This window comes from Gobio gobio, assembly GCF_949357685.1.
Source record: "Gobio gobio genome assembly, chromosome: 18".
Classification (NCBI taxonomy): domain Eukaryota; kingdom Metazoa; phylum Chordata; class Actinopteri; order Cypriniformes; family Gobionidae; genus Gobio; species Gobio gobio.
Window position 1 is genome coordinate 39,443,190 of NC_137111.1, and position 20,250 is coordinate 39,463,439.

Sequence of the window (20,250 nt, forward strand, 5' to 3'; positions counted from 1 at the left end):
ACACAGAAGTAAGTGATACCTTTGTGTCCGATGAGATTAATGTGGACGGGAGTAACCAGTCTTCCCCCTAAAGATTTTCTCCTGCGAACGACCATATTGATCAGTCCGCCTCCGTTAAGTACGGCTTTGATGACCTGCTTCCTGTCTTTGTGAGTCAGGTCCACATCATTTATCTTCAGCAGCCAATCATTCACCCTATTGAGAGAGAGACACGGCCGGTCAGGACAAAACTATAAGCAGGGAAATGACCGTATAATCATTCCAGAAGGCATTATCTGAAAAACACTCAATATCTGAATTCACCTCAATCTTCCATCCGCGATACTTCCTTTGTCCACTCTGGTCACAAATATCCCACAATCCCCTGGTAAATATGGATCATTCACCCCCTCTGCAATATCAAACCCCATTGCCTTCAAATCCATGTCGTCCTGTTGGGAGGATAATGATGGAGAGACAGATGAGACCTCTCCACATGGAGAAAAGAAATCAACTAAAATGAAGGTATAACAAGCATCCCGGAACAGCAAATCAATGAATTAATGAATAATTTCACACAAATTTGTGCAAAAAACAAAAAAGGCGAAATTTTCTTCGAATCAGCAGTTGAAATTGTTTCAGAAAATTCTTATCTTAGAATTGAACTACGTGTTGTTTAGGTAGCAATGCTTTGAAACAACACCAATGTCTATGGCAGGGGTGTCCAATTCTGATCCCGGAGGGCCACTGTCCTGCAAAGTTTAGCTCCAACCCCAATTAAACACACCTGAACCAGCTAATCAAGGTCTTATTAGGGATACTAAACACTTCTAGGCAGGTGTGTTGAGGCAAGTTGGAGCTAAACTCTGCAGGACAGTGGCCCTCCAGGACCGAGTTTGGACACCCCTGGTCTGTGGTAACACCCTAAACTGTAAAATGACCATATAATTTAAACAAGTTTTATAAAATGTTAAACCTTACATTTCAGCCTAATAAATGATTATGTTATACATAATTGGCAGACTGGCTAAATGAAAATGCAAATTGACTCTCTGATTGTAGGTGGCGCTAGTGGAAAAGCTGAAACATAGTGGCTACCCCTGTACACAAAGCAGAAACGTGCCTTTAAACAGTTTTACTAATAGCTTGCGTCAGAGCAAACCCTCTTTTGGCATTAAAAAACTACTGTCAGGATTTAACTAAGGATACGCAGAGAAAAAAAATTGCACTGAAAAGGCGTGGACAGGGTTATTTTTGCAGCTGACTTTATTGCATATGCATTTGTACTAGTTTCCCTTTCAGACGCTAAATTTAAGGTAGGAGAGTATTTAAATGAATCATGTGATTTACTAAGATACCATTATTTACCACGCAAAATAAACATGTCTTAAACCAGAAGCTAATTTGCGCTGATCTTGGTAGATTGCATTGGTCATTATGAAAATAATACGGCTGTGTCTGTGTTCAATTTGCGCATCGTCAGTAGATCACGTGCATAACTTTCCACTCCCATCAGCGCTTTCTTTGGAATTGGGCTCTGGCCATATTTGGCCCTAATTTATTAAATTGTCCTATTAGATGAAAAGATTCAACATTTTTCTGAAGACAGTCAGTTCCCTCCAGAGATACATTATATACCCTCCCCCCCACCACCCCAAATTAAAACTGCGGATTTGAATCACGAATTGCGTGAATAGCCTATTTCAATATGACTTTGCAGGTATGAACCAGTTCTACAGATTCATTGAAACAGACAGCAACTACAAAGAATGATAGAAGTTTTGTTCTAAAAGAGAGTAATATCTAGCCAAATAAAATTTTAGGACTAAAACCATACTAAAATCTGCCAGCGATTTGATTTCGCCCAGCAGCTCAGGCTGGAAATGTGTACATCTTTTTATCCTGCTTCTGTTACAAATTTGCAGGGACCAATCACAAACCGGCTTATCCACCTGGTGTGCTATTGGCGGTTTTAACGTGATGACGGATAGAAAAGCGATGGATCGTTGATCTGACTGGTTGAAGGACTAACCAATTGCGTACAGAGTCATTTGAACTATGCCTGTTGATCCCGCCTCTTGTGCAGTAGAAAATACAGAGCAGACTCCCCAGACCAATGTTCAATCTTAAAAGATTGAGCTTGGTCTGGTGATAGCCAGACAAAAATGTGTATTCTCTACAGAAGTTTTGGTTGCACTTTATTTTACAGTACATCCACTTATAATGTACTTACTCAAGAAATCACAGAGTAATACAAGCTAACTACACAGGTTAAGGTTAGGTTCAGTGTTAGCACCTAGTTATTACCCAGTTATTGTAATTACTGGTAATTAATTGATCATTAACTACCAAGTACATCATATGTAGGGTGAATTTGGGTTAATTGGGACACTTTTTCCAAGTCATCTCAATGGCAAAAGTGTCCCAATCGCCCTGAATTCACCCCAACGCGCCTGTAAAATAAAGTGCTACCAAAATTTTATTGCTTTTTCCAGGCATTGAAAACATATTCCCAGACATTTTCCCTTACTATAATCTACCTATAAGATCATAATATTTTCCTTCTTCACTTTTAGCTGTAGTGCTTTGGATTTCTGTATTCTTACCCGATCCTTCTCAAACTCCACCACCTCAGTCTCCCACTCTAATGAGTCTGTGTCTATGGCTGAATCATGGGAGCTGTGAGCCATTAGCTGGCAAAAACGCGCCTCCTTTTCCAACTGGCTCTCCATCTTTTCCCTTTGTTGGTAAAGAGAGCACAAAACAAGACAGACTATTTTCTCTCTCATCTCTCCAAACAGTCATCGAATTCATCTCACGCCCACAAAACCCAACACAAAACAGAATGTCAAATGTCAACAGTCTTTGTGAAGACCACCACTTGTTTAAAAAGCTGCTGATGCAAGATTTGGAAAGCCTCTGTCATACAGGCCAGTTGGATAATACCGGTTGGCATCAGGGCAACTTTTGGCACAGTTTGTGCAATCTAGAAAGACCTGTACTAAATGGAGATGTTATAAAAGCGGCATCAAGGTCGCACCTCAAAACTGGGTAGAACAAAACAGGATCAAGTAGATGGGGAATACTGGCAAACTGTCACTAAGATTCATAGACTCAGAGAAAGGAAAGCCTGGAGGGCATCAGTGACATAAGAAAAGTCTAGTGCAAGAGGGTGGGGGTGCTCTGGAGTTTTAATGGGGATGGAATAACCACTAGGGGGCGTCTGAAGCAGAAAAGAGACTGATGCTGCGTCCCAATTTGCATACTATCCGTCCTAAATAGTATTCGAAATTAGAATTAGTGCGTCCCAAATCGTAGTATGTTGAAATGAGTATTCCAAAGATACCCGGATGGTCTACTTTTTCTGGTTAGAATCCGAAGAGCAGATCTGCGTACACTCTTAACTGCTTATATTGCCCACAACCCATTGGACGAGGATTCGATTGAAACTACAAACACAAATAAAAAGTGTAAAAAAAAAACTACAAACTTGATGGTTAAGTAGAGAGGTTTAGCTAAAGGGGTTTGAGTGATTAATAATCAGTATCTAACCTGACAAAGAGATGTATATTAAATGTTATCTACATTATACCTCATCTACAACTTTTATAAAGATACTTTTAGTCAATATGCAATTTGCATAATGATGCATTTAACAACTGGCAGATCAACGTGCTACTACATTTCTCTCCGAAACGGCAAGCAATTAAATTAAATTGAATGTGGAGGATTTTAACTGTAACGAGATGATTGACAGGGCAGTTTAAACGGTGACAGGATGCACGTAACTAAGCGACAGCGCTGTCTGTTAAAGACGCAATTATGATGAAGTAGTATGTCCTAAAGCTTGCATACTATTCTGATACACACTCAAAAGGTATGTACTTTTTCTTCACAAAAACAGGACATCCTTTTAGGGCATACTATACGTAGGCGAATTGGGACGCAGCGTGAGCCTTGTTACCAATTAACCGACTCAGACCCAAAATTAATTCCACCAAGACCATGAATAATTTGCCATAAATTAATATGATTGGGCATCATAAGCGCAAAATGATTTGCTGCTTGTCAGTTCACACACACAGAAAAAAACCCACACTGAAAATCATGAATATTTTAATGGGATAGTCACCCCAAAATTCTGTCATTAATTACTCTCGCTCCCAACCCGTAAGACCTTCGTTCATCTTCGGAACACAAATGAAGATATTTTTGATGAAATCTGAAAGCTCTCTGACCCCTCCATAGATAGCTATTTAAAAATCGTCCATGTGACTACAGTGGTTCAACCTTAATGTTACGAGAATACTTTTTGTGCGAAAAAAACAAACAAAAATAATGACTTTATTCAACAATTTCTTCTACGCAGTTTACTTTGGTCAGCTCCTGCGTCCGCATCACACACATGCGTCGTGGTGTTCACGTGAACAGCGTCAGCCAATGGTAAGCCGGCGTGCTGACGTAGCTCTGAAGTAACTCGGAAGCGCTGTACTGTATTTACTACGTCAACAGTGTAGGAGACTGACACAGACGTGAAAAAATTGTTGAATAAAGTCGTTATTGTGTTTGTTTTTTGCTCACAAAAAGTATTCTCGATTTTAACAAGGTCTTTGCTTCCTTTCTGGACCTTGAAAGTGTTAACTAAATAGCTGTCTATGGAGGGCTCAGAGAGCTCTCAGATTTCATCAAAAATATCTTCATTTGTTTTCTGAAGATGAACGAAGGTCTTATGGGTTGGGAACGACATGAGGGTGAGTAATTAATGACAGAATGTTCTTTTTTGGGGGGTTAAATAACCCTTTAATTATCAATTATTTGTGTATTTATTACATTATAATAATGTTATTATGATGTTATTCATTTATTTACGTTATTTATTACTTTATTAATTTATTTATTCACTGATAATAACAACACTGATAATAAATTTGTGTCAAATTTGGGTGTAAATGTAATCAAATAACTCACATTATTGGTATATTATCTGTCAAAAACTGACTGAAAGATTGGCAGAAACGCAAAGTGTGTAAAAAGTGTTTACTTGAGCTCTTTAAGTTCCCTGGCTGCATCGTTCCGCTGTTTCCTCATGTCGTCAAGGTTACGCAGGGCATCAGCCAGATCGCTGACGGCACGGTCTCTCTCTCTGCGCAGGTTATCACACAACGTCCTGCCAAAACACAGCAAACACACGCTCAAGCATCAGCAACAACAGTTGCTTATTTTAGATAAGCTCGATGTCAAATGGTACCGTATGCTCTCTCTCTCAGCAACAATCTTGTCTCTTTCCTGAAAGGCCCAATCTCTGCGACACTTGGCCACCTCTGCCTCCTGGACGGCCTCCTTCAGCTCCTGAGACATGGCCTCGCACTGCTTCCTCAACACATCAATCTCCTTATTGGCACGCTCCATGTCCAGGGTAGCAGAGTCTTGTTTCTACAGCAAAAACATTCATGATGAATATGACTTCATCACCAAATTAAGACATCTGTAAAGACATATTAGTCAAATGAGTTATACGAGCTTCACCAGGGAGGTGATAAAAGCAGCTTTGAGCCTTACAGCGATTCTAGAGAAGTTAGAGAGACCTCTTGTGGACTCTAGCAGCACTGCTGCTTAAACAGCTTCAAGCTGACTGAATAAATCAGCTTTGGGTTTTTTCTACTGGAATAATCCAATGGCTCGCAGCTTATGAGATTTTTATGAGCTTTGTAGTTTGTAGTGTTTGTTTGTGTGTGTGTGAAGACTGGTGTGAAAAATCGAGACCGCCAGGAACAAAGGTGAGGATGTCCTTTGGACATTTCTGCTCGTAGAACAGCAGATAACTGCAGCGACAGAGCAGCTGATAAATATCTCAGATAAAAACCTGAATCATAATGATAAAATACAATATAAAATAATCACGCTTAGTTTTGAGTCGTGGTGCAGCAGAAACACACGTTACTCTGAATCTATTACATAACTATTTAAATAACACATTTTAATAGATTAGGGATGCTGAATATGAATATGATATACATTACCGTTCAAAAGTTTGGGGTTGGTAAGATTTTAATGCTTTTGAAAGAAGTCTCTTATGCTCACCAAGTTTGCCTTTATTAAATCAGAAATACAGTAAAACAGTAATATTGTCAAATATTACTACAATTTAATCTATTTTAAAATGCAATTTCTTCTGTGAGGGCAAAGCTGAATTTTCAGCATCATTACTCCAGTCTTCAGTGTCACATGGTGGCAGTGGCTCAGTGGTTCATGTAGGTTGTCTACAAACTGGAAGGTTGGTGGTTCGATCCCCGGTTCCACCTGACCAAGTGCCGAGGTGTCCATGAGCAAGACACCTAACCCCAGCTGCTCCCGACGAGCTGGATGGCGCCTTGCATGGCTGACACCGCCGTCGGTGTGTGAATGAGTGTATGAATGGGTGAATGTGAGGCAAATGTAAAGCGCTTTGGAAGGCCGTAGGTCTGTTAAAAGCGCTATATAAATGCAGTCCATTTACCATTTACATGATCCTTTAGATATCATTCTAATATGCTGATTTGATGCTCAAGAAACATTTATTATTATTATCAATGCTGAAAACAGTTGTGCTGCTTAATATGTTTGTGGAAACTGTGATATGCATTATTTAAAGAAATAACTTTTTTTTACAGATTTAAGATCTATTTATTATTATTCTTTATCATTGTTTGTTTAATTAGTCTAGACCCTTTCATTGTCCTAGTGCATTGTAGTAATGTTAAAACACTTCCCTTAATGCACAGCACTGGAAAAAAGTTTTTTTTTTTAAAGTTAAACTTAACTACCTGATAAATGAACAGATGCTATTGTCAGATCATATGCGTCTTTTTGTAACTACTCAATTATTGAGCATTTTCTCCACAATCCTGACAAACAATGCCGAATTAGCATTGCAGAGAGCATGTTCAATTTTCCATATGTTTGAGATGACGATAAGAGGTTGCAATCAATTAGGGCAATTTCTCATTGATGAATCATTGAAGCGCTGAGCAGAACGGCATAACTAACTAGACTCTGCACTAGGCAGTCGCTACGTGATACATTTGACTGCAAGAGAGTCAAACCATAAATCAGTATAATGTTCTGGTGCTGAAATATGGCTTATTCATGATGGTATATGGTTGCTAGGGTGCTCTGAATTGTTGCTAGGCCATGGCAAGACAGTTAGCAGGGTTAAACTAATAGACTGGATGTCTGCCCAAATCAAAAGAGCCAAACCCACGTGTCTCTACGATGTTCTGATTCATTTATATCCCTCGCATCTATTTTTCAATAGAAGTCTATGGGGTGGTTGCTAGGATGCTGTAAATGTTTTGCTTCGCAAGCAAAGCAACATTTCCATGATTTGTTTTATCATCGTTTTTCCAGGCCTGGAAAATTCCCTGAATCTTCTAGGTTTTCCATAGAAGACTGGATGTAGCATCAGAATTTGCACTATATTTTTTAATAAATGGCATTAATGTGACCATATATTGTAAGTACCTGTCTGGCCTGATAGTATTCCCGCAGTAACTGGTCTCTCTGAATGATGGCTTCGGTTCTCTCTTTCCTGGCCACATCTCTTTCCTCCCGCACGGTCTCGATGTCTTTACAGGCCTGACTCAGCTCTTTCTGGGCCTCCGCTTTGTCCTTCACTTCATGGCAGTATTTTTCCAGCAGCTCGTTTCTCTCACAGATGGCACGGTCTCGATCCACCAGCGATGAATTTAGCTCCTACAAAAAGACACCAACGTCAGCGACAGTTATATGCTATTGATTTAAAGTGCTTTTTCAAAACGGCATGTTGTCTGGCCGCCTAGCACAAACTTGGCAACAGAAAGGTGATTTACAGAACCGAGAGCATATTATAACAAGGCCCAGTCCCATCTTGATCTTGAATACTGTATACAGGGAAACACTGACCCTGACCCTACAGTTCAGAAAAAACAATAACTGTGTGTCTATCCACCGATTTCTGGGTGCATTTTGAGATATTGCTTTAAAAAAAAATGCTGGATGGAAATGCCAAGAAGCGCATAGATTCTAAAAATGTGCATAAAAAACATATGCGCTCAATTGAGTCGGATCATTTTCTCATCCGACTCATTTAGCAAATAAATTCCTCTAAATGCGCAACTAAAAACTCATGTGACTTTGCTCAACAGTGGATATGATTGGATAACTGGATCTGCATCTCAAATGTTGGTTTGATCATTCTGAAATGCCTGAGCCAAAGTCTGTCATCAGCATGATTTGGGATAATGACCTCCCAGAAGCGTCTCACACGATTGCATTCCAACACATCAGGCATCCGAATGCAAGATATCATGAGCCTTTCATCTGCACGCTCTGAGACGCAAGTCATTTATGATGCAGGAAAAAAGAGCCACAGTGGCTTCCCCAATTGCAGAAACGTACATTTTTATTAAAGATATTTTGCGCCAATTTCCCAAGAAGTGACTTTTTTGTTCGCCCCCACATGGGATGGAAACGCTGCTTTATTTGCAAATGTTTAAGCCATATTCCAATTTAGCACACAAGTTAAACTCTTGAATGGAAACAGCTAATACGTTGTCTGACATCAGTTATTATGGAGGTGTTACCTGTCTGAGAGCTTCCAGCTCCTCACTGGCCACCATCCTCTCAGAGGAGGTGTTTTTGAGCCGGGCCTCTGCCGCTTCCAGCTCCGTCTGCAGCTTGTCCACCTCTTTAATGACCTGGTCCCTCTCGCTCATGATCAGTCTGTATTCATTAAACACAGAATCCCGCTCCTCCTTGTACTTCTCTGCATCCTTCACCGCCTTCAGCTGGAAGTTCTTGTAGCGCGTCACCTCCGACTGAAGTCTCTCCATCTCTCGCTGCAGCTCCTTGTTCTGGGCTGAGGCCTTATTCAGCTCCTGCTGCACCGAGTCAAATCTGAGGGGGTTCAAATTAAACATATAAATTATGTTTATTAAGTAATTAGTATATTAAGTAATTCTTTTAATTTATGAATGATTTTAGTACTAGCGTGCAGATTAAGTTTAACATGATTGTAGTGTCTAAAGTTAAAAAGCTGTTGATGCATAATCTTTAAAGTTACTCCTAGAGTGTTACACAACACTTAAAAGCAGATATTGAAGGTGACTGATGCTGCTTGTACCGTCTCATAGATGAAGACCACTGCTGTTGGTATTGGATGGCCGTGTCACGCTGTTTCAGTAGAGCGTCTATTTGTTTTTGCGAGCGCCTGTTCTCCTCCTCCACCTGCTCCAGTCGACTCAGATCAGAGTTGTGACTGGCCACCTTCTCGCTGTATCTTTTGCTCAAGATGTCGTATTCCTTCTTCATCCCCTCCAGCTTGTCCATCGCTGTGTCGTAGAGCTTGTTCAAAACTTCTGATGACCCGTTTTCCCTGATTACCTGCATCAATCACAAATAAAAATTACCTGTGTCAAAAACAGCTTGTTTGTGGTGTGTGGTGTCAAAGAAAACAACAAAACGCAAAGAAACTAAGAAAAAAACTAAAAACAAAAACACAAAACAAAACTCTGATTACCTGTGTTGAAAACAGCTTTGATGGATTTGCTGTGTGGTGTCAAATAAACACAAATAAATAAATAAATAAATAAATAAATAAATAAATAAATAAATAAAACCCTGATTGCATGTGTTGAAAACAGCTTTGATGAACCTGGTTTTGGTGTGGCGTCAAATAAACAATTAAAAAACAAAACAAAACAAACAAAAAAAACCTGATTGCATGTGTTAAAAACAGCTTTGATAAACCTGATTTACTGTGTGGTGTCAAAAAAACGAATACAAAACAAAACAAAACTAAACTAAAACAAAAACAAAAAACCCTGATTGCATGTGTTAAAAACAGCTTTGATGAACCTGAATTACTGTGTGGTGTAAAAAATAAAAAAATAAAAAACAAAACAAAACAAAACAAAAAAAACCCTGATTGCATGTGTTAAAAACAGCTTTGATAAACCTGAATTACTGTGTGGTGTCAAAAAAACGAATACAAAACAAACAGAAAACCCTGATTGCATGTGTTAAAAACAGCTTTGATGAACCTGAATTACTGTGGTGTAAAAAAACGAATAAAAAACTAAACAAAACAAACAAAAAAAAACAGCTTTGATGAACCTGAATTACTGTGGTGTCAAAAAACGAATAAAAAACTAAACAAAACAAACAAAAAACCCTGATTGCATGTGTTAAAAACAGCTTTGATAAACCTGAATTACTGTGTGGTGTCAAAAAAACGAATACAAAACAAACAAAAAACCCTGATCGCATGTGTTAAAAACAGCTTTGATGAACCTGAATTACTGTGGTGTCAAAAAACTAATAAAAAACAAAAAACAAAACAAAACCCTGATTGCATGTGCTAAAAACAGCTTTGATGAACCTGAATTACTGTGGTGTCAAAAAAACTAATAAAACAATAAACAAAATAAACAAAAAACCCTGATTGCATGTATTAAAAACAGCTTTGATAAACCTGAATTACTGTGGTGTAAAAATAAAAAAATAAAAATTAAAAAAAAAACCTGATTGCATGTGTTAAAAACAGCTTTGATAAACCTGAATTACTGTGGTGTAAAAAAACAACAACAAAAAAACAAACAAAAAACCCTGATTGCATGTGTTAAAAACAGCTTTGATAAACCTGAATTACTGTCGTGTCAAAAAAAAACACAACAAAAAAAACAAAACAAAACAAACAAAAAAACCCTGATTGCATGTGTTAAAACAGCTTTGATGAACCTGATTCACTGTGTGGTGTCAAAGAAACACAAATAAACTAAACAAAAAAAAAAAAAAACCCTGATTACCTGTGTTATAAACAGCTTTGATGAACCTGATTTATTGTGTGGTGTCAAAGAAACAAATGGAAAAAAATTAAAACAAAACAAACAAAAAAACCTGATTGCCTGTGTTGAAAACAGCTTTGATGAACCTGATTTACTGTGTGGCGTCAAAGAAACACAGATAAACAAAAGAAAAGAAAACTAAACTAAACAAACCAAAAAAACACTGATTAAATGTATCGTGTCGTGTCACAAAAAAAAGCCTTTTGACTACTTATTTGTACTAAAAAAACGTAGAGACTTTGTTCTTGACTACATTGACCAGTCCAAATGATATTGATACTGATATGCAGGCATTACGCATTCATGTAAAATCCAACTGATGTGTGGTCACATGTCTGAATATATCGCCTATTTTGGTTTTGAACGTGGTTCATCATATCATCTCATATATTTCAGAGTCTGGACTATCAATGTTTTAAATTTGCTTTTATCACCACTTGAAAAACACTTTTACAAGGCAACCACCAGAGGGCGATCATGAGTCTATAAAACATCTACTGTATTCGCATGCAAAATGCTGTCACTGCACATATACACAAAAAGGCAACCCTGCATTCAGTATTAAACAAACAGCATTACGTTCACTTGTTCTGCAAAATGCTGACCTATTAGAACACTATATGTTCTAATGACACAATCGAAGGCAATTCCCTGTCCGGGCAATAAAGCCACACCTCAGTGGGGCCTGACCAAGCCGCAGTGGGATTTCATACAAGTGATAGGCATCTGTATCTAACTCTCCTCTAGGCCATGTAATCAGTGCTTAGAGTATTGACTAACTGCAAAAGCCTCTGTCCATCTCCATCAGTCAGTCAGCAATTGCCCTTCCAGGCTGACCTTTTCCAAGCAGGCGGAGTGCGTTTTGTGCAGCCTGTGGGCAGCGTAAGCACTGCTGACAGCTCAAAACACGGTTCAATCTGTATGCTACAGTACAGATCCCGTGGCATGCCTGATGTAACCTCTCTGTGACAATTAAGACCACTCCAGACACACAAGCAGGAGATATCCTGATGCTCTAAACCTTTCCATTTGTGTTTGTGGGTTTAATCCGGAAAGAAAGCCTGATAAATCAATCCGACAGGAAAAGGTTCATTCCTTCATGGCAGCTGCAGAGCACAGACAGTGTGTTGACACGGTGGCATCTGATTGAATAATCTCCTGTCCCCTGGCTTCCGATTTATGTCAAGGTCAGATTTGGTTGCACTACCAAGGGATGCCCAGCCTCCGGATTTACAACATAAACGCTGCCGTTCATGATGCAACAGACGCACTAATCCCACAACAGTCTGCGCAGCGGGGGAATGACAAAATCTGCAATTTAATTAACCATCCCTGGAGCTCTCCGAAAAACTCAGGGATCGATTTTGGCAGACTAACGTCACTTTCTGGCTGACGGCAGTACCGATAGGCCCAGTTTCACACTGCAAGCGTAGGAAGCGCATATGTATTTTTGTGCACGTATTAACAGGTTACATTCACACTGTGTGCTTTAGCAGGGCGCTGCTGCGAAGAGGTTCTGGAAGTTTCGGCACTGAGCCCATTCTTTCTGCTTTTTCTGCACGCTGAACTAGCAGACAACATGGTGAGAAAAAGAAAAAAAAATCACTATAAACCTACACTACCATTCAACATTTTGGAGTCAGTAAGATTTATTTTTTAATTAATACTTATATTCCTCATGGACATATTAAATTGACATTTATAATGTAACAAAAGATTTCTACTTCAAGTAAATGCTGAACTTTTGAACTTTCTATTCATAGAAGAATCATGAAAAACATATCACAGTTTCTACAAAAATATTAAGCAGCTGTTTTTAATGAGAATAAGTAATGTTTCTTGAGCACCAAATCAGCATATTAGAATGATTTCTGAAGGATCATGTGACACTGAAACTGCCATCACAGGAATAATATTAAAAAAGCAAATATATTTTAATAATATTTCACACTTTTTTGTGTTTTTTGTACAACCGTCATAGTGACAACAGCCAATCACATTACTTTTCCGGTGTTGCATGAATGCAATTGGCTAATGTCTGCACTGGGGTATTTGTATAGGCGATCTGATTGGCTGATGCCTGCATTGGTGCTTGAAAAGTTGAAAAGGTTTCAACTTCTGCCGCGAACGACGCCAGTGACGCGACACAACGTAACCCACAATTCAGTTCAGCAACGCATGACACATTATTTCATCTCACTTGATTAACCAATGTCTTTGTTGCTGACCTTCGATGATCTAATTCAACCAAACTAAGCAAAAATTACTTTAGGTAAACCTCATGTTTGCGTTTATTAATTTTTTTATTGCTGAAGTAAGAAGAATAAGACGCAGGAAACGAAGGTTCAACACTCTGTGATCCAGAATAGCAGCACAGCTGAAAGGTTTGTTTAAGCTGCGCCCTCTATTGTACAGGCGTGAATTTGTATTTCCTTCAGCCTGAAGCCTCGTGCAGACTGGGACGATTATCGCACGTGCTTATCGCTGACATTTAACGCCTCTTCTAAACAAAGGGTGCCAATGTGAGTGTGCACAATGCAAAACGGCAGGCGTTAAAGGTCCTTTCACACGGGAAGCGATTTTGACGCGTGAATAATTTGCGCGATGGTTTAATTTTTTGATCAGCTGTTTGTGTAACGAGTGCTTCCACACCGAACGTGAATGTGCTGTGGCGAAAAAACTATGTTTATTTTTTTCGTTTCAATGTCGATTTTTTTTTAACACTCGCAGCAACAGAAAAGGCTTCAACCAATCACATACAAGGAAACAAAGGTCACGAAATGTCCAGTTGATGTCATTAGCTATTCAATCAACATTAACCTTTGCCAGGTATCGCATTTCTCACGAGATTACAGCTGTAGTTGTAGTTACAGGTGTACAGATGCGCTGTGTTTGCTCAATGTAGGCAACGATAACATAACCTTTTGAGTTCAAACTCGTTGACTTTGTTCTAACCCTAATTGTGTCCGCGACAATGGAAAGTGAATGTGGTTCCGTCAGTACGACTGTGGCACTTAAATGATTACATTGTGACTCAACTGGAAACAGCTGCTCCGGATCGATCGGTTCCTGAAGTGTGTGGTTTGTCTTGTCAGATGTGGTGTTACTGTCTCGAGGTCTCTCCCACGGACATTTGAAGTAAGTGCGGAACCGGCCATGATAAAGTTTTAGCTCCTGTACAAGATTAGCATACTCCTCTTCAGACTATTCTTAAAGACTGGGTGCACCCAAAACCTTCTTTTCGGTCTTTTACATAAAATGAAATGCTCGTCTTCACTTGATGAGGAAGTGTCCGTGTTTTCTCAGCTATCGCCATGAATGTTTTGGAATGTTGGAGTTCTGAAACGCCACAGGTGTCGCAAACTCGTGTCACCGCTGATGTGAATGGTTTTGACGCGAACTATTCGCTCAGGAAATATTCGTTTTCTGCTTCGCTTTTTCGTTACGCGTCCGGTGGGAAAGGACCTTTAAGTGTCATTTTTCTAAAAAACACCTCAGGTTTGTTTTTTGGTTTGACGAGCCGCATTAAAAACTGGCCGACCAATGAGATTGGCGCTTTTGTTCACATGCCTGCTGAGCTGCTGAAGTTACAGTAAAACACGACTTGGTGGCGATCAAGCACAAAACTGTCTTGCCGAGCACACATTGATACCTAAGAAGACGACGATGAAGAGGAAGTAAGTAGACAAAGAAGAAGATGCAACGAAGCAAGAACTTTATGACAAACGCCACATCGACTACAAAAATCTCTATAAAGAGGGAGTTGTTATGGAGGGGAATTGCAGATCAAATAGGATTCGATGGCGAGGTTTCATTTCACTTAGTTTTCCTTCATTAAGCGCCATCTATTGTCAGGGAGTGAATTTGCACATTCCCTCGGTGTATTGCCAGTGAAAATCGATTGGGTATGAACGCAAAGACCCGTCGAAAAACATCTCGAAAAAACATTGTGCACAAGGCTTGAGGCTTTTTCATTTTACTTTTGGTAAGAAAGGGTCTTTATATTTGCCAAGAACTTTTGTGTTTATACCAAGCAAGCCCAGCCCAGGTCAGAAAAAGTGCAACGGTAATTTAACACATTACTTTACATAAAAAGTAACTGACTAACACAATTAGTTACTTTTTAGGGAGTAATGGAATATTTTAAAAGTAACTACCCCCAACACTGGTTAGTGTGTTTCAGTTACAGCATTTCATTAACACGCTGCTTGTGCGTGAATGAAATACATCTTAGTTGTCCCCGGATTGTATGTAAACAGACGTACCTGTTGTTGCTGTAGTCTCATGTCAGCCACCTCTCTCTGATCTTCAGAGTGAAGTCTCCTGAGCTCCTCACAGCTCTGTTTCAGATGGTTGTGTTCCCGAACTAGCTTGGTGTTCTCTCTCTTCACAACCTCCATCTCTTCCTTCAACTGAGACTGTTCGCTTAAGAGGCGGTTGTGCTGTATGCTGAAAAACAAACAAAACAAATCGAACAAACAAATTAGCTATATTTTACATATTTTACTCTATTTATCACATGAGAATCTGCATCACAGTTCACTTGTGCAGTCTACGTAATGTTACAGCCGAAACTCTTGTAAAATTAATCAGAAATGAATAAAACCCGGTCCTGCGAGCACTGACCTAGAGTGGTAACTCTACAGTATATTGGTAACTAAACAGGACTACATAGGCAACATTTTAAGGCATCATAGGAGTGCTTCAAAATGTAAGCAACATGATGTTGCTGTTCTAAGATATCTTGATATGGCCAAAATGCAATTACATAATACATAGCAACAAACTCCATCCAAGATGACCAGCAAATGAAAGGAATTCATATATGAATGTAATTCAATACTGAAAATTCAAATGATCCATTCTAGATTTAATTAAAATTAACACTTTTCTTCCAATAATATATCTTAGTCTTAATAATAGTCTTAGTAAGATTATATGTAAGTGCTTATAGTTTTATGATCAAAGGTCTGTAGTTTTAATTGTGGTAAAACATATAAATCAGTGAAATACAATGATGATTGAGAGATGAACAAATAGACGTTTTTCAATGTTTACACTATAATCATGCTTTTTTTTTTTATGCTTTTTGATGTGGACAAATTCTTAGATAGCATCACACATACAGTGCAATCCCACAATGCATTGCAACAAACTCCATCCAACATAATGGCTGCGTCAGAAACCTGGAAAATGTTGCCTTCGGAGGACACATTTCAAGGTGGGAAGGCAAGGCACATCCGAATCTAATGTTAGCTTCACTTCTTGTCTTCTGAAATGCCTTCATCTGATCGATTTTTGAAGGCAGCATATATGCATCCTTCGCTGCCTTTGATATTCCACAATCCTGTGCATTCCATTCTGTGACTGGGGAAAAAGATGGCGTCCGAAAGTTGTGTTTGCTGGTCAGTTTGTTTGTAAATGTACGTTTTTTTTACCAACATTTTCCACTTCTGATGTCATTTCTAGCGATAAATTACTAATGCAGTAATTAAATAGTTGTTTAGTTCTCACCAAAGCTCTCTATATTTTGCTGAAGATCATTAAACTGTTACAGTGCCTAAGAAGTCTGTCCGAAATTAGTTTCGTGAGGTGCCTTCATGTACAAACGCTGCCTTACAAGTCATTGTATGATAAGGCAGCGAGGCGACGAGTCAGCTGCCTAGGTTTTCGGACGCAGCCAATATGTTAACGGCTAACTTTTACTGAAATCAATTAGGAGTTGTGTCTTGGTCTAAGGAATGCTATTTATTTGATGCACAAGGTTTCGGCTCATGTAGAATGTTACAAATCGGTTCCATTTTTGTTTGGATGCTACCAGGAGACAACAAGGAGGCTCAAACTGAATGAATGTTTCCGTTCAATCTAGACTTTAGTAACATGTAAGCAGCATGACAGAGAATGGCTGTGTGTGTGAGTGCGTGCGTGCGTGCTGTAATCACACACTGTTGAGGGAACGGGGAATATGGGATTAATCCCTCGTCAACTCAATCTTCATCTCTATGTGCCCAGCAAAGATGGGGACAGGAGGGCATGTGCCTTTACATCATAATCAGATTATAGCCGCTGCACATCTGTGTATGGAGAGACGATATTATGTTGGTGTGTGGATGACCGCACACTGGCAAACAAGGGTGAGTCAGAGACAACGGAGCAGAACAAACTTCCTTGTGCACACGCTCGCATATTGCCAACTGGTTTAGATAACAAGGCTACATTAAACCAACGCCGTTTAAATTAATAACATATGACAGTGCAGTTTTACAATATCTTGTGGCTGTGCTTTCTCCAGAAGACGTCAGTAGGACACTGGCGGGATAGGATAGTTCACACAAAAATGAAAATTCTGTCATCATTTACTCGCTATCCAAACCGGTCTTAACTTTTGTTCTTCTGTTGAACACAAGAGATTTTAAAAATATCTCATTTATCTTTGGTCCAGTGTTGTTTTGGACCCTATTGAGGTTGATTGCATGCACAAGAACAGTTGAAACATTCATCAAAAAAATACTTATTTTAATCTTTTGCAGGACGACATGAGGGTGAGTAAATGATCACAAAATTAAAATTACAGTTAAAAAAACCAAAAACTATAATTCTATATTTTTGTGGTTTGGAATATGTGGATGACTCAAAAAGGATTTAGATTATTTTTGGGTGTCCTATTCATGTAGATATAAATAGAATATAAATCATACTGGGATTAAGCACATCAATATTGCAACAGGACAAATTGTAATAAATTAATAAAGCCATAATAAACCTGTAGATGATGCAAGCGCTAATTAAAAACTGTGCTACAAATGCAGCAGATGGCTCTTAGCATCAACTCTCTGTGTTTAAGAGAGACATTTGTCGCCTGTACTCACTGGTAGTAGTCTGCTTCCTTCACGGCCTCCTCGCATCTCTTCAGAGTCTTGGTGTGCTGGTTCTGCAAGGACTGTAGGTCTGCCATGGCCTTCATGCACTGCGTTTTTAGACGCTCGTAGTCATGACCAGGTTTGGAATTTGGCCTTTTGGAGACAAGAGTAATACATCAGCAGCGTGTCCCTCAGTCTGCAAGGGCGGCCCAATGTTAAGTGGGATAACAGAGATACACTACTGGGCAAAAGTTTGGAATAACTAAGATTTTTTTATGTTTTTGATAAGTCTCTTATGCTCACCAAAGCTGTGCTTATTTGAAAAAATAAAATACTGTAAAAACTGTTCAATGAACAGCATTTATTTGAAATTGAAATCTATAAATGTATTTACTTTTGATTAATTTAATGCGTCCTCACTAATAGTAATAAGTGTTTTAAATCTCACTAACCTTACCAACTTTTTCATGGTAGTGTATCACGTTTTGCACAAAAAAATATTAAGCAGCAAAAACAAAATCTTTAACTTTGTTAATAAATAATATTTCTTCAGCACTAAATCAGCATATTAGAATGATTTCTGAAGGATCATGTGACACTGAAGACTGGATTAATCTGTGCGCCATCACAATAGAGCTGCACAATTCTGGATACATTGAAAATCACAATTTTTTTGTTTCAAACAGAGATCACGATTCTCTCACAATTCTGGACAGACAAAATAACGTAATTTACTAGAGATTCTGACAAAATGTTAATTGCTGCAGTCTATTTAAAATGTTTAATCAATCTGAATTATTATTATTATTATTTTTTTAAGGTTTTGAATGAATGATTCAATGACTCCCTTATAAATACTTCACTTGTTTCATTACTGGATGAATCAGTGTTTTTGATTCAATGACAAATACAAGTTTAATAGTAACTTGTCGACTTAAAGGGTTAGTTCACCCAAAAATGAAAATTCTGTCATTAATTACTCACCATCATGTTGTTCGACACCCCGTAAGACCTCCGTTCATATTCGGAACACAAATGAAGATATTTTAGTTAAAAGCTGATGGCTGAGAAAGGCTTCAGATAGGCCTCCATTGGCATTCAGTACACTTATACTCCCAAGACCCATAAAAGGCACTTAAAACGTTGTTACAAAGTCCATCTCACCACAGTGGCTCTACAATAATTTTACGATGCGACGACAATAGTTTTTGTGCGCAAAAAAAAAAAATCAAAATAACACCTTTATCCAACTTGTTATTGTCTTCCGTGTGTGCCTCCACGACGCATGCGCGAGAATATGACGTAGCGCCAGCGTTCGGGAATCCATGAAATGCACACTTAAGCCCCATTTTGAGAACTACGCCGAGACCTAAAGCACGATCAATGTAGAATCCAACAGCTTAGACATGCGCGTCTTCCTCTGATTGTAAACAAATCGCTTCTGGGTCATGTGTCCGAACGCCGGATCTGCGTCATATTCTCACGCATGCGTCGTGGAGGCACACACGGAAGACAATAACAAGTTGGATAAAGGTGTTATTTTGATTTTTTTTTGCGCACAAAAACTATTGTCATCGCATCGTAAAATTATTGTAGAGTCACTGTGGTGAGATGGACTTTTTAACAACGTTTTAAGTGCCTTATATGCGTCTTGGGAGTGTAAATGTACTGAATGCCAATGGAGGCCTATCTGAAGCCTTTCTCAGCCATCAGCTTTCAACAAAAATATCTTCATTTGTGTTCCGAATATGAACGGAGGTCTTACGGGTGTCGAACGACATGAGGGTGAGTAATTAATGACAGAATTTTCATTTTTGGGTGAACTAACCCTTTAATCGATACAATTGTTATTTGAAGCGCCAAGTTACTTTCAAAAGGTGATTTGCTCTATTTTGATCGTTACCGGTTACATCCAAACTATAAATTTTTATCCCAGTACTTCTGTGATAATATGAATATTTGTAACACAGAAATAATTAAATATTCCACTGTGACTTTGTCAAAGGTTTAGTAGACACAGGCGAATTGTTGTCATTTAGTAATGAGAATGCGTGGATGCTTGAATCGAGATTGAGATCTTTTAGCGATTAATTGTGGTTAAAGGGTTAGTTCACCCAAAAATGAAAATTCTGTCATTAATTACTCTCCCTCATGTCGTTCCAAACCCGTAAGACCTTCGTTCATCTTCGGAAAACAAAATAAGATTTTTGATGAAATCCGAAAGCCCTCTGACCCTCCATGTACAGCTATTTAATTAACACTTTCAAGGTCCAGAAAGGTAGTAAAGACATTGTTAAAATCGTCCATGTGACTCCAGTTGTTCAACCTTAAATTTATGAAGCGACGAGAATACCTTTTGTGTGCAAAAACAAACAAAAATAACGACTTTATTCAACAATTTCGTTCTAGCCTATGCTAGTCTCCTACGCGGATTAAGATGTAAATACAGAGCAGCTCCCGCGTCATCATCACACGTATGCATCGTGTTGCTCACGTGAACAGCATTTCTGCGGTAGAACTCGAAAGCCCTGCACTGTTGCGTAAACTGC

General features: G+C 38.8%; 1 protein-coding gene and 1 long non-coding RNA gene across 7 annotated transcripts in view; both read right to left on the bottom strand.

The window, feature by feature from the left end:
* LOC307142142 overlaps positions 1–20,250 on the bottom strand; it is a 576,947-nt gene that overhangs the window by 302,413 nt on the left and 254,284 nt on the right. The gene's annotated exons all lie outside the window — the stretch shown is intronic.
* Positions 1–20,250, bottom strand: part of dlg5a (discs, large homolog 5a) — an 87,947-nt gene that overhangs the window by 37,121 nt on the left and 30,576 nt on the right. For all 6 annotated transcript variants that reach the window (XR_013818430.1, XR_013818431.1, XR_013818432.1 and 3 more), the window contains exons 4-13: positions 17,711–17,854; positions 15,107–15,290; positions 9,119–9,378; positions 8,580–8,892; positions 7,480–7,710; positions 5,228–5,412; positions 5,021–5,146; positions 2,586–2,718; positions 304–431; positions 20–195 (exon numbers count right to left, since the gene is read on the bottom strand). Coding sequence is in view for 3 of the 6 variants with exons in the window: in XM_079842695.1 (XP_079698821.1) it covers positions 20–195; positions 304–431; positions 2,586–2,718; positions 5,021–5,146; positions 5,228–5,412; positions 7,480–7,710; positions 8,580–8,892; positions 9,119–9,378; positions 15,107–15,290; positions 17,711–17,854 (1,880 nt within the window). In the remaining 3 variants the exon portion in view is untranslated. The remainder of the gene's footprint in view (positions 1–19; positions 196–303; positions 432–2,585; positions 2,719–5,020; positions 5,147–5,227; positions 5,413–7,479; positions 7,711–8,579; positions 8,893–9,118; positions 9,379–15,106; positions 15,291–17,710; positions 17,855–20,250) is intronic.